Genomic DNA, 23,327 nt, shown 5'->3' with positions numbered 1-23,327 from the left:
AAAAAACCTGAGAGGTCAGGGGGCTTGCCTTCTACATCAAAAAGGAGGTACCCTTTTGAGCAAAACGATTCAGAGACCTGGGAAAAAGTCCCAAAAATTGACGGTGCCGTAGCCAAATCCTCAAAAAAGGTATCTTTACCATTAGAGGACTCTGGCGTGCTGAAAGACCCGCTTGATAAAAAAGCAGACGGTTTCCTGAAGCATATCTGGGAAGCTTCGGCAGGTGGATTAAAACCAGTGATAGCTGGTATTTGTACTCGTGCCCTCATGGTCTGGCTACAACATATAAAGGACCAGATCAAGGATAGAGTTCCTAGGAACGAAATACTGTCTAATCTGACACTGATACATGGAGCAGCGGCTTTCCTAGCGGATACCTCTGCAGATTCCGCAAGATTGACAGCCAGAGCAGCCAGCCTGTCAAATGCGGCGAGACGAGCCCTGTGGCTTAAAGGGTGCCCAGGAGATTTGCCATCGAAACATAGATTATGTTCCATTCCGTGTGATGGCCAATTCCTCTTCGGAAAAAAGCTAGAGGAAATTTTGGAACATGCGGGGGATAGGAAGAAAGGCTTTCCCCGATTTCCGGGAGAACCCAAAAAGCAGCCCTTTCGGAGGAGAAAATTTAACAGGGGGCATCCCATGGGAGATAAGAAAAATTGGGACTTTAAAGAAAGGAGAGGATCGGGCCATATGTTTAAAGGGCCCTCTACTTCCTCCAAAAAAATCTCCCCAATGACATCAGGTCGGAGGTAGGGGCAAGGCTTTCTCTCTTCCTTTCCGCCTGGGCAAATATCTCCCCCAGTACATGGGTCCTAAACATAATCAAGGACGGCTTAAAAATAAAATTCACCCATCCGCCCAGGCATACCTTTATAATGACACCCCGAAGGAGAGCCCAAGAGCAGCAGCTGGCTCTGGAGACGGAAGTCCTGGGACTAGTGCAAAAACAAGTCCTTCAAGAAGTCCCAGTGCAAGAAGAGGGAAGGGGGTTTTACTCCCCCCTCTTTTTAATACAAAAACCAGACGGCTCTTGGAGAACCATAGTCAACCTGAGGAGACTCAATCAGTGGGTAGACAATTGCTCCTTCAAAATGGAGTCAATCAATACGGCCACAAAGATCCTGTTCCAGCACTGCCTCATGGCAGTGATAGACTTAAAAGATGCCTACTATCACATCCCAATTCATCGGGAGTATCAAAAATACTTGAGAGTAGCGCTCTATGTCCAAGGTCAGGTAAAGCACTACCAATACACAGCCCTTCCGTTCGGCTTGTCTACAGCCCCCAGAGTGTTCACCAAAGTGATGGCCGAAGTAATGTCTTTTCTTCGTTCCCGGGACATAGTGATCGTCCCATACCTAGATGACTTTCTTGTCGTAGGGAGGTCAGAGACCCACTGCACACACCAAGTGAAGGAAGTGATATCAACCTTAGTAGGACTAGGATGGATAGTAAACATCGCCAAGTCAAGATTAACACCAGTAAAGGTGCAATCCTTCATATGGTTAATACTGGACTCCGAGCGACAACGCTGCCTCCTGCCAGAGAACAAAGTAGCGAAGATAAGGGGTCTAGCTCACACAGCAATACAAAGGCCAGCTATGACACTGAGGAACGCAATGTCCCTTTTAGGCTCGTTGACATCATGCATACCCGTGTTAGCGTGGGCACAGAACCACTTAAGACAACTACAGTGGGAGGTTCTGTTAGCACAGAAACAATTGAAAGGGCATTTAGAGGGCAAACTATGTCTCAGTGGCTGTAAGAGATTTTCTGCTCTGGTGGACTGTAGAAAAGCATCTAACAGGCGGTGTTCCGTGGCAAAAACCAGTCGACGACATCATCACAACGGATGCAAGTGCCACGGGATGGGGAGCACACCTAAGATCCCACTCAATACAGGGAACCTGGTCCTCGCTAGAACAAAATCACGGTTCAAACGTAAAAGAACTGAGCGGTAGAGAAAGCCGTGAAACATTTTCTCCCCTTGCTTCAGGGATGCCACACTCGAGTCATGACGGACAATCAGGCAGTGGTAGCCTACATCAACCACCAGGGGGGAACGAGATCTCAGGGCCTCATGGAAATATGAGATCTACTTTTCCAATTAGCAGAACAACATCTGTTATCCGTCACAGCACTGCATATAAAGGGGGTAGAAAATACACAGGCAGACTTCCTGTGTCACAGGCACCTAAGACAGGGGGAATGGTCACTAAACCCCCCCAGTCTTCCAACAAATAGTTCAAGCCTGGGGCAAACCAGAAATAGACCTGTTTGCCACCGCACGCAACAGAAAGGTCAGGAAGTTCTGCTCACTAAATCCAAGAGAAAACCCCTTCGCAGTAGATGCCCTACAAATACCCTGGAAGTTTATCCTGGCCTATGCATTCCCCCCCGATAACAACAATCCCGGTAGTGGTCCGGAAAATCAGGGAGGATCGAGCGAGAATAATTCTTATAGCTCCATTTTGGCCGAAGAGGCTTTGGTTCTCCCTTCTGAGACTCATGTCAGTGACAGATCCATGGATACTACTGGAGGTTCAGACCTGCTTTCCCAGGGACCAGTGGTCCACTCTCAGGTGAAGGGCTTCCATCTAGCAGCCTGGAATTTGAGAGGGCACTACTGAGTCGCCAGGGATTCTCTCCAGGGTTAGTCTCCACTCTGTTGAAAAGTAGGAAACCTATAACATCCCAAATCTACGGTAGAACATGGAAAAAGTTCCTAGACTTCCTGGGGGAACCTTTAGGGGATGTAGCTCCAGTGGGACCTATTCTAGAATTCCTACAGTCGGGGCTGCAACTTGGGTTAGCCACTAACACCCTCAAAGTCCAAGTCTCCGCTCTGGGGGCCCTATATAACTGCAACCTAGCAGGCAATAGGTGGGTGTCCCGGTTCATAAAATCTTGTGGCAGGTCTAGGCCGGTCGTTATCCCAAAGATGCCACCCTGGGACCTCAATCTAGTCTTAGAGACTTTAACCAAGGATCCCTTTGAACCATTATTAGAGCTGTCGCCAAAACTACTCACACTTAAAACTGTGTTACTGGTAGCCTTAACATCAGCCCGTAGAGTGAGCCACCTGCAAGCTCTATCTATATGCCCTCCATATACATAGATCTTGGATGATCGAGTGGTTCTAAGACCAGACCTGACCTACCTCCCCAAGGTAGTCCAGAAGTTTCATAGGACTCAAGAAATCTCCTTGCCATCTTTCTGTAATAATCCTAGAAACCCTGGGGAGCAAAAGTTCCATACATTAGATGTAAGGAGGGCCATATTACAGTATATATCAATAACTAATCAGTGGAGGAAAGATCAGTCCCTTTTTGTAGCCTTTCAGGGTAGTAGAAAAGGGCATGGGGTAGCTAAGAGTACAATTGCCAGATGGATCAGGGAGGCCATTATGTTATCCTACTCTGCAAGTGGCGCTCCAGTTCCAGAAGGCATCAAGGCTCACTCCACCAGAGCCGTGGCTACCTCCTGGGCAGAGAAGGCTGAGGTATCAATTGAACAAATTTGTAAAGCCGCTACGTGGTCCTCACCTTCGACCTTTTTTAAGCACTACCGACTTGATCTATCTTCCTCTACTGACCTAACCTTTGGTAGAAGGGTGCTGCAAGCGGTGGTCCCTCCCTAAGGTGTCTTATTCTACAAAAGTCTCATGTGTGCCGTCATGGGAGACTGGAAAACACCAAGGTTACTTACCGGTAGCCGTTTTTTTCGGAGCCCATGACTGCACCTGTATATCCCCCCCCTATCACTCCTTTGGTGTGCACTATAGTTTGGGTGTTTTTTTAGTTACGTATAATGTGGTGATAGTTTTACCATGTGTACTAACCCGGGGGGCCTCTCATGCTCTGTAAACCAACTGAAGCGAGGGAGAGGTACCGCCCTTTTATCTTCAGTAGAGTTCCTGTCCTGGCTGGGCAGATCCCCTCTCTCGTGTGCCGTCATGGGCTCTGGAAAAACCGGCTACCGGTAAGTAACCTTGGTGTTTTGTTTTTTTTTGTAATTTCACTTAGCATTTTTCCCCCCATTTTCTAGTGCATTATGTGATTTAAAATAATGGTGTCAAAACTCGTCCCACAAAAAACAAGTAGTCGTACTGCTACATTGATGGGAAAAAAAAAAAAGTTATGACTCCAAAATGGCCATGGCGTGAAGGGGGTTAATCATTGTTCAGTTTAGTGATTTTTCACCTGTTTGAGTATACTTTTCTCTTCCATAACTTGTAGCATTTTTCTTCTATTCATCCCAATGGGGAATTACCAGTGAATAAATCTTAATGCAGTTTTCTAACCAGATATAGATATAAAGCTGCTTGTAGTGGTGACAAACACTTCGTCACTGTGATGCATTAAGAGTGGGGCATGGCTTCGGTCAATGATTTCTGAAGCCACCCTCTACTGATCTTCCTCACCGTCGGTGTCCGAGTCTGCACATTTCTTTGTGTATAGTAGCTGCACAGGAGCCTTCCAGACAGACGAGGTGGTAAATCTTTGGCTAAGTTCACATGTCCAGTAATCATGTGTTAGAATGGATCAAGCAGCAAACCGTTGACAAAAATTGCGCAAGCTCAACTTTTTTGTCCGGCTAAAAAGTGATTTCAGCTGGATCCTTTTTTTTTTTTTTTTTTATATAAACAGTGAAGTCTGTGGAACATAGATCCGTTAAATAGCCATCTGTTTATCTTCTAATTAAAGAGGTTCCGTGTTTTGTTTTTTGTTTCTTACTGGATCGTTTTCAAATGGAAGAAGAAACGGATGGCTATTTAATGGTTTTCCATGGACTTGAGTGTTAAACAGGTAATTATCGTATTTTTCGGACTATAAGACTACACCTTTTTCCCTCAAAATTATGAGGGTGTGTCTTATAATCAGAATGTAGCTTACCGAGGGGACGGTGGCAACATGAGTCTGGCGATGCTGCGGGGCCCAAGGCTGAGAGAAGGGGAGTGTTTGGAGGGGTGATGCTCCGTGTCCCAGGCTGGTAAGAGGGGGTGGTTGGCTATGTGGGGACTCTGCCAACATTTTGTGAAAGCCCAGAGTCCCCCGTACTTCCATGGTTTCAATGTGGTGAACTCGGGGGGGAAAAAGGCTGCCAGAGACGGCACATGCGCAAATTGAGATCTCTTCACCAAGATCTGTGCATTTGACATCTCCAGCAGCTATTTTCCCAGCATCCACCGCACTGAATCCATGGAAGTGCAGGGGCGGCTTTCACAAAGTGTCGGCAGAGCCCCCACACCACTGAATACCCCCTCCTACCAGCATGGGATGGGACTCGCAGCATTCAACAGCTTCATACCTCACTCCTATTATGACCCCTCTCCATCGGCACCCCCTGCCGGTAAGCTCAATTCAGAATGTAAAACAGACCACCATTTGACGCATTACATTTTATCTTCATGAAAATTTGTGCATCTTACAGTTTATTGCGATATATTGTCTGAAATATATGGTTCTTGACATGTGATCTTAGCCTTAGTTTTATGTAATATGCTTTTATATAGTGTGTAGATAGAGGAACAACATCAACTGTTGCTATCTAAGTCACCTGCACATCAAATGGATCTGCACCTGTGTAAAACAAGGATGGGGGGTGCTCACCAGAAAAAGGCACACAATGGTAGTTCATGGGAAAGAAAAAGGAGGTGGCACTCGCCGTTCTTGTAGAAAGACTTTTATTTCATATCTTTAAAATCATGGAGTTGGTGAGAAGTTCGGAGAGCAGGATGAACGGACTTTAGGTGGTGAGTGCCACCTCCTTTTTCTTTCCCATGAAAAATTCTTTATATTGGTTTACATTGAGTTCCTACACTGTAAAGACTTGTGTGTGTTACATATGCATGCCTTCATTATTTCTACTAGTTCATAAGTGACAGTTTATTTTTATCCTCATCCAATTAATATCGTTACTTTACATTAGGAAAGAAGAGCTCTGGAGAGACGAATATCTGAAATGGAAGAAGAACTCAAAGTAAGTACCCATTTTAAGTTAAGAATGAAGCTGCGTTTTTGCCTCAAGTAACACTTTTTTTTTATTTCAATTTGGGTTTAGGTAAACTGTCATGTCCTACAATTTATATATCTTTGTTTAGAATGAAACCATTCTTTTTCTTGGGAGGGGGGTGGGGGTGCTGATCATACTTAAAGGGACCCTGTCGGCACAGGATGACTGTTCAAACCCTCCACTCTGTGCTCCACGGTTCGGGCCAGTCATTTATATACACCTTCCAAACTGCTTTTCCCTCAATCAATCGCCACTCCCCCTCGTTACCAGCTCTGGCCTCATAGAGCCAGAAAAGGGTGGAGATAGATGGAAACCAAGCTGGTGGGAATGTGTAGTTAAATGATTGGCCCTGCCATGGAGCATCGAGCGCCTGTACTTTGTAAGCTCAGGATTACTGTTCATACCGAGTCGCTTTAACAGGGTCTAATTCTCTGCACATGTCGGCAGGTTTTTTGTACATAATGTAGGAAAAGAGACCCGGATTCCAACTAGCTGCAGCAGTTGTGATAGAATTTGTAAATGAAGCAGAGTTCAGAAAGCTAACCAGCCCACACCGCAGCTTTGTGTACATTGTTTACTGACGGTTAGCTGCTTATCAGAGGAGGGGGCGTGGTCAGTCTAACAGTCCCTTATCCACAGTGATAATGTCCTGGTGATTATACCTTCATTGTAAGTAAACAGCACAGTGTCTGATAAGTGACACACCCCATAATTAGTGTTAACCCCTACATCATGCTGTCCTCAGATTACATAGCAAAAACCTTCTGACAGATTCCCTTAAAAGGGTGCCTACTCACTTTTATTTTTGTTTGCATTGTTTGATGGCTCATAAAATGCCTTGCAGATAGTTGGGAGGCCAGATCCTGAAAATCCCTACTGGTTGCTCATAACACTTGTCATGTATCGACAGTAGAAAATCCACTGGGCTCTTCCTTCCTGAGCTCATTCACCGCTCTGCGTGCTTGCTTCCAGAGCAGTATATATGAGACAAGTATTTTGAGTGATTGGCTGGATCAATGGACACTGATCCCTCCCTTAATTTACAGAACATTTCAGGCATTGTTACAAAGTGTAGGTACTCTTTTGAACAGCTGAAACTGGAGTTGTATATTACAGCTGACACCTGCTGCAGGTTACTTTGGCAAAGCTCCTGAGCCTGCGTTGTATATTAAAGCACTCAAGCCTCATTCAGACGTCTGCACTTCTTCATGTGTGCAAAAACATTCTGATGAAATTCAGTGTTAAGGCTAGTTTCACACTAGCGTTGGAGGGCTGCGGATGGCAGCCTACTTCTTCCTTCCTCCGTGAAGCTCCGCCCATGCTCTGCCTACTTCTGTATGTGTCCTGTTTCCCTATGTACCTATCTTTAACATTGGGTATGCAGGGACATGCGTTGCAAGCGGATGCATCCGCATGCGGCGATTTGACGTGTGTGGCGACCGCACGGAAACGCATGGAGCGTGGCCGAAGCTTCATGTAGGAAAGGAGGAGGAAGTAGGCTGCCATCCGCAGCCCTCCTAAATGCTAGTGTGAAACTAGCCTTAGTCAGGGTCTCTGGTTTTACCATCAGTTTCAGTGATTTTCACATTTTGAAAGCAAAGCTTTTCCTATCCTTTGCAGTGTTAAACATTGACATCACACAGTTTGCCTGCTATTGCCATCCTTATTCTGTCCATGATTTTCTTGGACCTATAGACTTGTATGGGTCATTTTGATTCATGAGTTAGGTACAAAATTAATATATCCGCCGTGATTTTAAATTTTACTCTGTCGCCTCATTGGGGGACACAAGACCTTGGGTGTTATGCTTTCTGTCCACTAGGAGGCGACACTATGCTTAATCTGAAAAAGATTTGGCTCTGGCTCCTCCTCCACAGTATACACCCCTGGGCGGCATCCGCCTTACCTCAGTTTTTGCTTAGTGTCGCAAGGAGGCACACCATAAGAAGATTCTTCTTGACACAAATGAAGAAAAGAGGGTCTCTCTGAGACTCCCGGCATGGCACCCTCCTCGGTCCTCTTTTTAGCGGTACCCGGTTGAGGTAGAGATGGCTCTTCCCCATGTCGCTCCCTCCCCAGCCCTTCGGGTGCATGGTTCGAGGTCGAGAACCCCCATCCTTCCCCAGGCCCTGGGCCTTTTGTGTTGAGGCTGAGGTGAGGAAGAATTCCTCCTGATGGCGGTGAAGCGCCCTCCCTAACCCCCTCTAGGCATGTTAGGTTGAGACGCCACAGGTAGGAGCTGCGTTCGCAGCGCTAACTTTATTGTAGCCCCAGCACTGCTGTGGTCTGCTATGGGGCCGGGGGCTGTCATATTTGGGCCGCTGCCCTCTAAAGGGGTCAAAAAGACCCTTCACAGGGCTGCGCTGCGTATATAGGGGCGTCCGGGCGATATGGCACTCATCCGGGGGGGGGGTTTGGTTCGTTTTCCGCCCCCCTCCGGACTACCGCGCCGCTCTGGAGCCCTTCCCGGGCAGGATTTTGTACTTTAGACCACGGCTTCGGCCTAAGCCGAAGCCGCCGCCCTTGTTACCGCCCCCGGCCTGCCCCCCTGGATGATAATGACGCCGCACAGCGTCATACAGGGGGCGGATCGAGCCAGGAAGGCGCGGTTTTGCCTGGCTGCGCGCCCTTTTTCTGCTCTCCGCCCCTCCTCCCTCCCACCTCTTTACCTCAGGGAAGACAGCAGCGCTGCTATATTACTCAAGAACGCTGCACAGTCTCCAGGGGGCGCAGAACCGAAGTTTTTCTGCTGGTGCCGGATCTAGGAGCACACCGGTGGGGTAAGGCACAGCAGGATATTATCCTGCTGTGGACGCAGACTCCCTATAGGTTCCCTATAGCGCTCCTCTGCATAGCCACCCCTGTAAGGTTTTTGGTCAGAATAACCTGCCGGCACTCAGTGCACTATATCTGTCTCCAGGTCCGAAAAAAGAAGAAAAAAACAAAACAGGTTTATCTGCTGTTACGCAGTCTGTTCAGCCTGCAAAGCCAATCTTCCCAGTGGCAACATGCACCGTACTGCTAGAGTTGTTCCCAAAATGCTGGGTCAGTGCCCCAAGAGGCTCCTGTCACTGTTTCAACTCCACTGACATGCCGGTATGGGCCGCATCTATGTCACAGTCCATAGATACGCTGACTTCCACATTGCTTCAGGCTATGCAGGGTCATATCCCAGCTATAAGCGGACAGGCAGTCCCTGGCAATGCTAGTAGTGAACGGCCCCATAGGTCACGTTCGGCTACGTCCTCCCATGGCTCACGGTCGTCCCGCTCTAGGCAGAGACACCGTAATTCTAGGTCTCCTAGACCGTCTCATTCCAGAGACGGGCGCAGCAGATCTCCACAGAGATCTTCGGGCATGGAAAAGCGGCGGTCCAGATCTCCCTCCAGGCAACGCCTCAGCGATGTGCAGGATTCAGAGGGCATCTGTGACTCCGAATCAGAAAAGGAAACATAGGAGTCTCAGGCTCCTTGTCCTCCTAGCAATACAGCGCTAGTTGAGGACATTATCACTTCTATTCATCGGGTGCTGGTTTTATCCGATGCTCCCCAAGAACCCCCAAAACATAAGATCTGTTTTGAGGGGCCCCTGAAGTCCCTAAAGTTTTTTTCTGATCACCCAAGCTTTCAGGACATCCTTGATAAGCATTTTTTGCAGCCTGCCAAAAAATTCGCCAACCGTAAATAAAACCGTAAAAAAGGGCTAGATACTCTTTTTTTCTCAAAAAAACCAAGAAGTGGACAGATCCACCGGAAATCGATCCCCCTATCTCTAAGCTTGCAGCACAGTCTCTCCACTCACTGCCAGATAGCTCAACCCTGAAGGATACAGCAGATCGGCAGGTTGAGCGCATGGCTCGTTCAATTTTTGAGGCTGCAGGAGCCTCCCTGGCTCCCGCGTTCACCTCAACGTGGGCAGCCACGGCCATTCTGGAATGGGCCATAAGATTGAAGGAGAGCCTCCAAAAGTCTGCTCCTCAGATGTTCGATCAACTAGTTCAGATAGCGGTGGTGGCAGATTATATACGCCTTGCAGCTTTTGATTCTGCAAGAGGCGTAGCAGGTATAGCAGCGAATGTAATTACAATCAGACGTATCCTCTGGCTGTGAGAATGGGAAGCGGACGCGTCTTCAAACAAGCCTCTTACGGATCTCCTGTACGTCAGTGGGAGATTTTTTTTTTCGGGGAAAAATTAGACAAGATGATTTCCAATACCACGGGGGGTAAGAGTACCTTTCTTCCCCAACCGCAACCTAAACGTATGTTTAAGTGACGTAACCAGGCTAGGTTTCGGTCTTTTCGGAACTCCTCAGGCTAGGCCGCTTCACGTCCTTCACAGAATTACAACCGTTCCCCCTCACAGGGACAACCAAAGGACAGCACAGAGGACGGACAAGAATTGGCGGTCAACATCAGGCCAGGCAAAGCCAAAAGGAGGGAAATTCCAGAATTTCTCCTCGTCATGACTCACGAAATACGGAAGACACCCCACCTGTAGGCGGTCGACTTTTAATCTTTCAGCAAGTCTGGCTGCCTATTACAGAGGACAGGTGGGTCAAGGAAATAGTGCCTCTCTCTCCTTCAAGCAGGAGTCATAATACGGGTTCCCGAAAATGAGAGATTCCGAGGACTCTACTACAACCTATTCGTGGTTCCCAAAAAGGGAGGCAGCGTTCGGCCAATTCCTGGACCTAACGCAACTCAAATAGTTTGTAAGAGTTCGGCAGTTTCGCATGGAGTCACTTCGATCCATCATTGCGGCTATGGAACAGGGAGAATATCTCGCCTCCATAGACATACAAGTGGCATACCTGCACATCCCTATTGCGCCTGCTCGTCAAAGATCTCTCAGGTTCACAATAGGGCAGAATCAGTACCAGTTCGTGGCTTTGCCTTTCGGATTAGCCACGGCTCCCAGAACATTCACCAAGGTTATGGCAGCCACCCTGCATGTCCTACACTCCAGAGGCATAGTGGTCGTCCCATGTCTGGATGATCTACTCAAGGCACCTACTGTCAAAGACTGCGAAGACAGCGTCTCGATCACGATCAACACACTAACTCGTCTAGGCTGGCTAGTCAACTTTAAGAAGCCGTCAACTACTCCCGAGTCAGTCACTGATCTTCCTAGGGATCCTATTCGATACCTCCAGGGGTCTGGTACACCTTCCCAAGGACAAGGTACAAGCTATCCGCTGTGCAGTTCGCATGTTAATCCACATACCTTGCCGATCTCTTTGGTTTGCCAGGAGACTTCTTAGCAGGATGGCAGCAGCAATGGAGGTGGTACCATTTGACCAGTTCCACCTCAGACCTCTTCAACTAGCCATTCTCAGATCCTGGGACAGGAACCCTTTCTCCCTCGAAAGGGAGTTCCGACTGACGGAGTCAACCAGGAAATCACTGTACTGGTGGCTCAAACCACCCGTACTGGCCAAAGGAAAATTCTTTCTTCCCAGTCGATGGAAAGTCCTGACCACCGATGCGAGTCTAACAGGATGGGGTGCAGTGCACCTGCTTCACAGGGCACGTGGTCTCCAATAGAAGCGACCATGCCCATCAACATTCTGGAGATACGAGCTATCTTCCTGGCGCTAAAAGTTTTTTGCCATCTGCTGAAGGCCTCTCACATCAGACTGCAGTCGGACAATGCCACGGCAGTGGCATATGTGAACCACCAAGGTGGGACTCGCAGTGCCCAGGCAATGAGAGAAGTGGCGCGTCTCCTTCGCTGGGCAGAAAACAAGACATTAGTACTCAGTGGTCCACAGTCCGGGTATGGACAACTGGGAAGCCGACTACCTCATCAGACAGGAAATGGACTCGGGGGAGTGGTCTCCATCCCAAAAATCTTTCGTCGGATCTGTTATCGCTGGGGGACTCCGGACGTGGACCTAATCGCATCTCATCTCAATGCCGAGGTCTCCATTTTCATGGCAAGGACACGCGGTCCGAGGTTGCTCGGGGCGGATGCCCTGGTTCAGGACTGGACTCAGTTTCATCTTCTGTACATTTTCCCACCTCTTCCCCTGATGGCCAGAGTCATGAGGAAGATCAAACAGGAAGGAGTTCCGACCATCCTAATTGCGCCGGACTGGCCCAGACGTACATGGTACGCCGACATCCTTCAGCTTACAGCAGACACCCCTTGGCGTCTTCCAGACCGTCCCGATCCCCTGTCTCACGGCCTGTTCTACCACCAGAATTTAGGGACTCTCAATTTGACGGCGTGGTCCTTGAAACCTGGGTTTTAACCCAGGCAGGGTTTGCTCCAGACGTCATTAGAACCATGATCAGGGCACGGAAACCAGCTTCCGCCAAAGTTTATTATCGTACCTGGAAAACGTATTTTACTTGGTGCGACTCTCGCGGGCGAATTCCGTTCCCTTACTCTCTTCCGGAAGTTCGTGGTTTCCTTCAATCAGGTCTGGACGCCGGCCTATCCTTAGGATCGCTTAAGGGTCAGGTGTCAGCGCTTTCAGTGCTCTTTCAGAAGCGTATTGCTAACAAACCACAAGTCAGGACGTTTCTTCAGGGAGTCTCCAGATTGGTCCCTCCTTACAGATGTCCACTGGATACATGGGACCTTTAATTTGGTCCTAACTGCTCTACAGGCACCTCCTTTTCAACCTCTTAAGGAAGTTCCACTTCGAGTTTTATCACAAAAGGTGGTCTTCCTCGTGGCAATCACCTCGCTACGCAGGGTGTCTGAGCTGTCAGCGCTCTCCTGCAAACAGCTTTTCCTATTCTTCCACCAGGACAAGGTGGTTCTCCGTACAGTTCCATCCTTCCTTCCAAAGGTTGTGTCTGATTTCCACCTCAATGAGGGCATCTCATTACCGACCCTTTGCCCGGCTCCGGTTCATAGAGTGGAGAGGGCCCTGCATACGCTTGACCTTGCCAGGGCATTGCGTATGTGTGTGTCTAGGACTCCACCCTTCCGGAAGTCTGATTCCTTTTTTTCCTTATTACAGAAGGCATTCGCAGGGGTTTACCGGCTTCAAAAGCTACCCTTGCCAGGTGGATCAGGTCCACCATCCATGACGCCTACCGCCTAAACAATTCTCCTATTCCGGCCGGTATCACGGCACATTCCACACGGGCGGTAGGAGCCTCCTGGGCCATTCGACGCCAGGCTTCAGCACAACACGTGTGTAAAGCGGCCACTTGGACTATCTTACACACGTTTACAAAACAATACAGTGTGCATACTCAGTCCTCAGTGGAAGCGAGTCTGGGTAGACGGCTACTGCAGGCTGCAGTGTCCCAAGTCTAGGGACCTGTCAGCACAATATTCGTCCATTGCTTCCCACCCAGGGACTGCTTTGGAACGTCCCAAGGTCTTGTGTCCCCCAATGAGGCGACAGAGTAAAGGAGATTTTTGTGTACTCGCCGTAAAATCTTTCTCTTAGCCTCTAATTGGGGGACACAGCTCCCACCCTGTTGCCCTTGCGGGCTGTTATGTTGGGTACTCATATTGTTCCTTGAGCTGTACATAGTAGCCTTTGTTTATAGGCTTGGTTATGTTGGATTTGTTATCTCCTCCTACTGCTTGGGTACAAAAACTGAGGTAAGGCGGATGCCGCCCAGGGGTGTATACTGTGGAGGAGCCAGAGCCAAATCTTTTTCAGATTAAGCATAGTGTCGCCTCCTAGTGGACAGAAAGCATAACACCCAAGGTCTTGTGTCCCCCAATTAGAGGCTAAGAGAGAGATTTTACGGTGAGTACACAAAAATCTTTTTTTTTTTTTTTTTTTTTTCCAGACACACACTTTCAGACACACACTTTGTTCCCATAAAAGATAGCGACTTTCCCTATAGACAGAGTATTAGTTCTGTCAGTAAAAAAACACATCTTATTCAGGCATGTTTTTCATGTACGTGTTCTGTCATCCCTCTAGTGCTGTAGTTGGACAGGTCCAAGTACACCAGGAGAGAGCTGTCCAAGGTGTGTGACCCTCTCAAAACTTCCAGTGTAACGCCATGACTTTTTGATTGGTTACAATCCCATACATAAAATGGAGCATACTAGTTAAATCGTATTCAGTTGGAAACTTAAAATGTCGCATTTACTCAACTTCGTGAAGTTTTTTTTTCTCCATCTTTGTATATTTTCCAGTAATCATTCTCACCTCTGTCCTGTCTGGTCCTTGCAGAACCTGCATCAAGTAAAACAGATACAGTCTTTGAGACAGTTAAATGAGCGGCTGGTGGCTGAGAATAGAGCTTTGACCAGGGTTGTTGGCAAGCTCTGAGTCCTGTAGACAGCTCCAGTCTGTGGACTTGTAGGTTCTTCACCTTTGGCTAGCCAGGCAGGTGCCCTGTGTTGAGCATTTGCTATGGATTGCTACTAGTGCATAAGTGTGCCTGGGGGATTTGCTTGTAAATTAGTGTGGCTTTGTGCATGCAGTGCTTATTGTTTGAAATCCAGATTCCCCAGCCCAAACCCTTGATGGATAGATGGATATAAGCCATCAAACAATAGTAAAACCTGGGAAACAGAAAAAGCGCAAATAGGGCTTATCCCCTGGATTATTTCCAATTAATTTCGAAGAACTGCTCACCTGATGGTGTAGAATGAATGCACGTATATATCAGCTGCTGTAGATCCACAAGTCGACTAGCGACTTTATCAAAGACGTTATACTGAAGATATGTGGATTGTATCCACGCTGCCATAATACAAGTCCAGATATGGTTGGAGAAAACTCAGGTGGCTTGTTCTAAGCGTTTCAAAGTCTGACTTCAGGAAAATACCACAGAGACAAAATGCAACTTGTTGCGTTCCCGTGCGGTCGGTGGGCGCGTCAAAACAACGCATCCGCATGTCCTGCGTACCCAATGTTAAAGATGGGTACGCAGGGCGCATGCACAAGTAGGCGGACATAAACGGAAGAAGTGCTGAAGTGGGCGGAGCTTCAGGGAGGAAGTACGCAGCCGTCGGCAGAGCCCCGGTACGCAAAAGTGAACTTAGCCTTACTGCCTGGAAAAGCAAGCATTGAATGGTGAAACGTGTTAGAAGGAAACCGATGTGCAGTAATTTACTGTATTCTAAGTAAAAAACAGTTGGGTAATTTCAGTGTAAATTTTATTGATATCTAGCCTGCACATTCTTTTGCAGTAATGCCCCAATTTTTTTTTTTTTGCCTCTGCTTTGACCTTTTGCAGTTCACTGGGTGAAATCTGTGGCAAACACAATTTGGCTCTTGCTGCAGATTTAAGAGTAAACTCTACTTGAACTTGACCTATGTATTTCTAGTTTTTCACTTTTATTTTGCAAGCACACGTGAATGTTATATTAATGTATATTTTTCACAAAAACATTCAATGAGATTCAAATATCTAGAAAGCCTTTGGTTTTCATAAAAAGTTTAGCTAAATTATCCAAAGAGTAGTTGTTGGGGTTTTTTTTCCCAAAATTTTTTTGTAAAAGCTTCAAGCATGTTCTTGCCCATTTTAATAATGGCTGTGGCTTTCTTTTTTGTGAATTAACATGTAGGTGACAGTGCTTGATGAACTGAATTTACACAGTTAAAGGGTAACCACCATTTTAATTAAACCAATAGTATACATGATAATAAGTTACTTTGTAATATCTCATCAGAAAAATCTGCCTCTTTCTCTTTCAATCCAGGGGTTAAATTTGTATTTAACGAAGACAAACTTTCCTATTACTGAGAGCGATGACAATTGGTACTTTTTAGATTCTATGGGGAGGAGCTGGAGAAAGGTGCCAACCTTCTGCTGCATGTTCTTGTGTAACCACAATAACATTTCTCCATGGAGCTTTGAGCATAAACTATCTACTCCTGTCTCCTCCGTAATGGGAATATTTGTATTCCCTGAAGACACATTTTACCTGTGAATTTAGAGCTTTGAGACAGAATAATCCGTGCAGGAGGAGAAAGTGGATTTCTCTAAAATATATTAAAATTTCTTCTTTTCAAGTGTACTATTGGTTAATATAAAAGAGTTACTCCTTTAATGTAATCAATACAAATTTTGAGCTTTGTCCAAACCTTTGCTTTTCATGATACTTTAGCTTTCCCTGTAATACTCAATGATGACACTGTCTAAGTACGGCCCCCTGGGCAATCACATGTCTTGTATAAAGCAAAGCTGGTCATAGACGTGTGATAAGCACAAGGCTGACCTGGAACACTGTTCAGGGATCGTTTCCCACCTATTTCATTCTCCCACAGTCTACAGTCATGGCCAAAAGTTTTGAGAATGACACAAATATATTTTCACATGATCTGCTGGCCTCTGGTTTTTATGTGTGTTTGTCAGATGTTTTTATCACATACAGAAATATAATTGCAATCATATTATGAGTAACAAAAGGTTATATTGACAGTTAGAATGAGTTAATGCAGCAAGTCAATATTTGCAGTGTTGACCCTTCTTCTTCAGGACCTCTGCAATTCTCCCTGGCATGCTCTCAATCAACTTCTGGATCAAATCCTGACTGATAGCAGTCCATTCTTGCAAAATCAATGCTTTTATTTTGTCTGAATTTGAAGGTTTTTGTTTGTCCACCCGTCTCTTGTTGATTGACCACAAGTTCTCAATGGGATTAAGATCTGGGGAGTTTCCAGGCCATGGTCCCAAAATCTCTGTTTTGTTCCCTGAGCCATTTAGTTATCACCTTTTGCTTTATGGCAAGGTGCTCCATCATGTTGAAAAAGGCATTGTTGATTGCCAAACTGCTCTTGGACGGTTGGGAGAAGTTGCTCTTGGAGGACATTCTGGTACCATTCTTTATTCATGCCTGTGTTTTTAGGCAAGGCTGAGAGAGAGCTCATTCCCTTGGCTGAGAAGCAACCCCACACATGAATGGTTTCAGGATGCTTGACAGTTGGCATGAGACAAGACTGGTGGTAGCGCTCACCTGGTCTTCTCCGAATAAGCGGTTTTCCAGATGTCCCAAACAATCGAAAAGGGGATTCAGCAGAGAAAATGACTTTACCCCAGTCCTCAGCAGTCCACTCCCTGTACCTCTTGCAGAATATCAGTCTGTCCATGATGTTTTTCCTAGAGAGAAGTGGCTTCTTTGCTTCCCTCCTTGAGACCAGGCCTTGCTCCAAGAGTCTCCGCCTCACAGTGCGTGCAGATGAACTCACACCTGCCTGCTGCCATTCCTGAGCAAGCTCTGCACTGCTGGTAGCCGATCCCGCAGCTGAAACACTTTTAAGAGACGGTCCTGGCGCTTGCTGGTCTTTCTTGGGCGCCCTGGAGCCTTTTTGGCAACAAGGGAACCTCTCTCCTTGAAGTTCTTGATGATGCGATAGATTGTTGACTGAGGTGCAATCTTTCTAGCTGCGATACTCTTCCCTGTTAGGCCATTTTTGTGCAGTGCAATGATGACTGCACGTGTTTCTTTAGAGATAACCATGGTTAACAGAAGAGAAACAATGATGCCAAGCACCAGCCTCCTTTTAAAGTGTCCAGTGGTGTCATTCTTACTTAATCATAAAGAGAAGGCTGGTAGTGCAATAAGAGACTGCGCTGCTGTGGTAGAATTCAAGGTATCTTTATTGCCAACGCGTTTCCTGAGCCAGTCCCAGCTCACTTCATCAGGGCATGTACATGCCCTGATGAAGTGAGCTGGGACTGGCTCAGGAAACGCGTTGGCAATAAAGATACCTTGAATTCTACCACAGCAGCGCAGTCTCTTATTGCACTACCAGCCTTCTCTTTGTACCAAGTCCTTGGACCTCGTGTCGACTGCTGCAGCTGTTTTATGCGATTATAGGTGTTGTGACTCTCACAACCCTATCAGGTGAGCCTAACACTTGCTGTGCACTCATCTACTTTCCATACAGACCTACGCATTGGAAGCGCCCTGTCTCCCCCTTTTCTTACTTAATCATGACAGATTGATCTCCAGTCCTGTCCTCATCAACACCCACACCTGTGTTAATGGAGCAATCACTGAAACGATGTTAGCTGGTCCTTTTAAGGCAGGGCTGCAATGATGTTGAAGTGTGTTTTGGGGGATAAAGTTCATTTTCTAGGCAAATATTGACTTTGCAAGTAATTGCTGTTAAGCTGATCACTCTTTATAACATTCTGGAGTATATGCAAATTGCCATTAGAAAAAATGAAGCAGTAGACTTTGTAAAAATTAATATTTGTGTCATTCTCAAAACTTTTAGCCATGACTGTACTATCTGTGTCAGAAAGGTGCCAAGATGAAATTAATCTAGTCTATGGTATGCGTGTCTTTTATCAGAGCACGATTCTCATGTGCATAGCTTCTCTTGTTCCGCTTGTTAGCTGGATGGGTGTTACTAAGTTTTGGATATGTCCCTTCACTATCTGATATTGACCTATCATTGACTGTGGAGGTATCCGCTTTTGCAAAAGGAAAAAGTAATTCTTAGATGTCAATGTCTTCATATGTTTAGAGAAATAACGGAAGAATGGCACAAAACGGCGTTCCCTAAAGGTTGCTCTGGAATTGGTTCATACAAGTATTGACTAAAATAGGTGTATCCGGAAGGCTGCTGGGTCAGCCAGTGCTTTTTACAAGGAATGCTAAACTACCATAAAATCGCAAAGGACTGACACAGGCTTGCGATTCAGTATCGCTTCTGTATGAATCTGAAATACACACATTTTACCGTCTTTATTGTCTTTCTTTTAGATGTTACCTGACCTGAAAGCAGACAACCAGCGGTTAAAGGATGAGAATGGCGCCTTAATCAGAGTTATAAGCAAACTTTCCAAATAAATGGCTCCGACTGCAGCAGCAATTTACCGGCATTGCACACAAGTTACTCCGGTGGACCATTACATGGCAGTCACTGGATATGTGGGGGGCAAACTACTTGGCGACTGCAACTTTCAGATATCCTGCCAAACTCCCTCTTTTTTTTTTTGTACAGAAATCTTTGTTTTGTATTAAAGTGTGGCTGCTGGGGAGATAAATGACTATGAATTCTTGTTTACAGTTACATCGTGCAAGGAAAGTGTTCAAGGCCAGACGCCTCCGGTATTTAACCAGTAAGCCTTAGTTGTACATAAGCCTTTTGCAGTCCAAAAGCTTTCTGCTATTACAAAAGACAGCTACTACACCGTTTATGTTGTGCCACAGATGAGAGCCTTCCCTTCACGTTTTTGCTTCTTTTTTTTTTTTTTATTACTTTTGTGTAACTGAGGTTTTAACTGCGTTTGCCAGCTGTTTTCTTCATGCACTGTTTATAGGCTGCTTTATTGCGGAAACTGCCAGTGGCTTTATCAAGACCGTACTGGCAAGACTTGGCGAAATATGTATTTCAGCAGATGACAGGCCAAAAATTGATGTATTGGTTTACAGCACCTATAACTGCGGCACCTTTTTTTTTTTTTTTTCTTGTATTGCATATATTTGACTACTCTTATATTAGTTGGGGCAGTTGAATTTCTCATTTTGTCCATTTTCTCAGTGGAAAACTAGGTATGGTCCCCCCCCGCTCTCATTCTTTTTATAAGAAGGCTTCAATGAGCTTTTCAGTACTGTAGCTTTGGCTCATTTTAGCAGGTACTGAGTGCGTGTGTATATATTTGTGTGCGTGTGTGTATATAACTATATATAGATATGCTACCATATGTCTATATATACGTATATATGGAGAATCCTTATTGTCTTTCCATACCACTGTGTGGCATGCCTAGCTTGGCCTCTCTGCAACGTCTGTTACTCCAGGTCAAAGAATGTTCCCGAATGGTGATCTTAATAATAAAGTTCAGTCATTTTATGATATCTTGTCTGTTTTACAGAGGCGTGACGTCAGTTGTAGCTGTTGAGGAAAGAAAAATCTGATTGTTATTTTCTTAAGTCACAATTCTTATTAAACGCATATTATTATTTCACTACATTTCATGTTTCCTTGAGTACTGTTAATATCATTAGTGCTAGCCCGAGTGAAGTCACGATGCTTATACTCCTAACATGCACTCTGTTGTGTAAATGCACTGTTGCCATGTCAGAAGGCATGTCGTTTTACTACCACCGTCATATCATTTTCTACATTTCAGTGGCCTTTTTGCAGAAAGTAACCAATATTATAAATATGTATGTGTATGCGGCTAAGTGAGTTGATGCTTTCTTGTTTTTTTTTTTGTTTTTTTGTTTTGTTAGCTTTTATATTTTCACTGACCCATGAACAGTGTAATACTGGCACATGAATCTAATCCACTGAAAAAGCTTGGTAATTAAAACAAAACTGTAAATTGTAAAGCTTGCAGCAGCTATTGTAATGTTGACTATAATGTATACTATATTAAATGTGAATTTGTATCCCTTTAATTTGCAAAACAAAAAAAAGGTCATTGTGATCTACTGCCTATATTTTGTGGGTTTTGTTTTCTTTTGGGTATCCAAACTTTATGTCCTCCTGTTGGTTCCTATGTTTTATGGAGATACTTAGCCTCTCTTTTTACTGCCAAGCTCAGGATTCTTGACTTTTTAAGGTACAAAGATAGTTTGTGGGATTTTGTTATATTCATTTAATATGTATGTGGGGCGTTAAGGATTTGCATCTTGAGGGTGCAGATCAGTAAAAAAAAAACAAAAACAAATCTGTGCAGCTGATATGGCTGTCTGGAGATGCAAGTGTAATTATTTTGGACTGTACTTGGTAAAGCTTGGGTGTCTGTGAAGAATGATGAAATATATTTCTAATTTAGTATTTTATATTTAGGTTATTTATTCTTTATCTGAAACAGATTGGCTACTGTGCTACATTGATTTTATTGGTAGTACTGAGCAGGCTCTGTATCTGCATGAAACTAGCAACAAACCTAATCTTTTGGAGAAAAGTGTATTTTGACATATACAAATAAAAATGAATTAAAGTATTTTAACTGTGTGCATCACCATGTTAGCTTTATTAATACTGAGCTTTCAAATGCATGTTAGCCTTGACATAGCAACTCAATCCTGGCTTGTACTATCACTTCTATAAATTTAGCATGAAATCCTTATAGGACAAGTAAAGATATGAAATAGTTTGCTGTTTACACAAGGTAAGTACAAATGCACATCACAATTTTCAGATTTACATTTTTACAATATTTAGAACACCATGTATATCAATACCTTTTGTTGGTATGTCACATACACTGCTCAAAACAAATAAAGGGAACCCTAAAATACCACATCCTAGATATCTCTGAATGAAATATTCCAGTTACAAATGTTTATTCATTGCGTAGTGGAATGTGTTCAGAACAATGAAACATAACAATAAAACATAATTATCAATGTAAATCAAAATGAATATCCCATGGAGTTCTGGATTTGGAATGATACTCAAAATCAAAGTGGAGAATCAAATTACGGGCTGATCCAACTTCAGTGGAAATGCCTCATGATGAGGAAAAAATGCTCAGTATTGTGTGCGGCCTCCACATGCCTGTATGACCTCCCTATTGTACAATGCCTGGGCATGCTTCTGATGAGGCAATGGACGGTCTCCTGAGGGATCTCCCAGACCTGGACTAAAGCATCTGCCAACTCCTGGTCAGTCTGTGGTGCAACGTGAGGTTGGTGGATGGAGCGAGACATGATGTCCAAGATGTGCTCAATCAGATTAAGGTCTGGTTAACGGGCGGGCCATTCCATAGCTTCAATGCCTTCATCTTGCAGGAACTGCTGACACTCCAGCCACATGAGGTCTGTCTTTGTCCTGCATTAGGAGGAACCCAGGGCCAACCGCATCAGCATATGGTCTCACAAGGGGTCTGAAAATCTCATCTCGGTACCTAATGGCAGTCACGCTACCTCTGGCGAGCACATGGAGGGCTGTGTGGCCCTCCAATGAAATGCCACCCCACGCCGTTAGTGACCCACTGCCAAACCGGTCATGCTGAAGGATGCTGCAGGCAGCAGATTGCTCTCCACGGAGTTTCCAGACTGTCACGTCTGTCACATGTGCTCAGTGTGAACCTGCTTTCATCTATGAAGAGCACAGGGTGCCAGTGGCGAATTTGCCAATCCTGGTGTTCTGTGGCAAATGCCAAGCGTCCTGCACGGTGTTGGGCTGTGAGCTCAACCCCCATCTGTGGATGTCTGGCCCTCAGACCATCCCTATGGAGTCTTTCTAACAGTTTGTGCAGATACATGCACATTTGTGGCCTGCTGAAGGTCATTTTGCAGGGCTCTGGCAGTGCTTCTCCTGTTCTTCCTTGCACAAAGGCAGAGGTAGCGGTTCTACTGCTGGGATGTTGCCCTCCTACAGCCCCCTCCATGTCTCCTGGTGTACTGGTGCCTGTCTCTTGGTATCGCCTCCAGCCTCTGGACACTACGCTGACACACAGCAAACCTTGCCACAGCTCACATTGATGTGCCATCCTGGATAAGCGGCACTACCTGAGCCACTTGTGTGGGTTGTAGAGTCTGTCTCATGCTACCACACAACCAACATTCAAAAGTGACCAAAACATCAGCCAGAAAGCATTGGTACTGAGATGTGGTCCCCACCTGCAGAACCACTCCTTTATTGAGGGTGTCTTGATGATTTCCAATAATTTCCATCTGTCGTCTATTCCATTTGCACAACAGAATGTGAAATTGATTGTCAATCAGTGTTGCTTCCTAAGAGGACAGTTTGATTTCACAGAAGTTTGATTTACTTGGAGTTATATTTTGTTTAAGTGTTCCCTTTATTTTTTGAGCAGTGTTTAATTCCAATAAAATACATTTAAGTTTGTGGGTATAACATTAAAAAAAGGAAAATTTCTTGGGCTATAAGTGTTTTTTTAAGGCGCTGTAAGCTGTAATGCTGGTGCATTTCTTATTGTTTTCTCTTGTAGTTTTAATACGCTAAGTGAGACCGTACAAAAATCAGGTCGCTGTCACTACTTTTATGTTCACCTATCAAATGACAGCCTAACCTGACATTTTCTGGGAAGCCAAGGGATACATCCCAGTTGTTTGGCTAGCATCAGCAAATAGCATAGTAGACCACATCTACAGGAGGGAACAAAAGGCAAAGTATTGCATATAACTTGCCCTAGGATGAGCTATTTAATTTACTCTGTTACTGAAAGTGGCTCCCCACTCGGTAATTCTGGTTCTTTGAAAACCCCAGTTCACATTAAATAAAAGCATCTAAATGAGGTATTAGGCTGTTTTTCTGCTGCAAAACCTGCACTCTTGACAGAAAGGAAGCAGTGTCAAAGCTCAGGTGTGCTTCCACCACCGAAGCATGAACACAGGTCACCAATACAAGACCTATAGTCATGGAAAAATACACATACAAATTTGGCTGGGGGAGGTGAATTGGTCTGAAATTAAGCCAAGACACTGGCAGTGCATTCAG

General features: G+C 45.4%; 1 protein-coding gene across 2 annotated transcripts in view; it reads left to right on the top strand.

The window, feature by feature from the left end:
* The window catches only part of PPP1R12A (protein phosphatase 1 regulatory subunit 12A), a 167,884-nt gene extending 147,016 nt beyond the window's left edge, over window positions 1-20,868 (top strand). For both annotated transcript variants that reach the window (XM_073541516.1, XM_073541515.1), the window contains exons 24-25: window positions 5,935-5,985; window positions 18,668-20,868. In XM_073541516.1, the coding sequence (XP_073397617.1) occupies window positions 5,935-5,985; window positions 18,668-18,754 (138 nt within the window). In that variant the 3' untranslated portion in view covers window positions 18,755-20,868. The remainder of the gene's footprint in view (window positions 1-5,934; window positions 5,986-18,667) is intronic.
* Window positions 20,869-23,327: the final 2,459 nt, after the last annotated feature.

The sequence above is a fragment of the Dendrobates tinctorius genome, unplaced genomic scaffold, assembly GCF_039654945.1.
Source record: "Dendrobates tinctorius isolate UK_male_01 unplaced genomic scaffold, ASM3965494v1 ptg000122l, whole genome shotgun sequence".
Taxonomy (NCBI): domain Eukaryota; kingdom Metazoa; phylum Chordata; class Amphibia; order Anura; family Dendrobatidae; genus Dendrobates; species Dendrobates tinctorius.
Note: the sequence above shows the minus strand (reverse complement) of the source record. Positions and strands in the feature narration are given on the sequence as shown.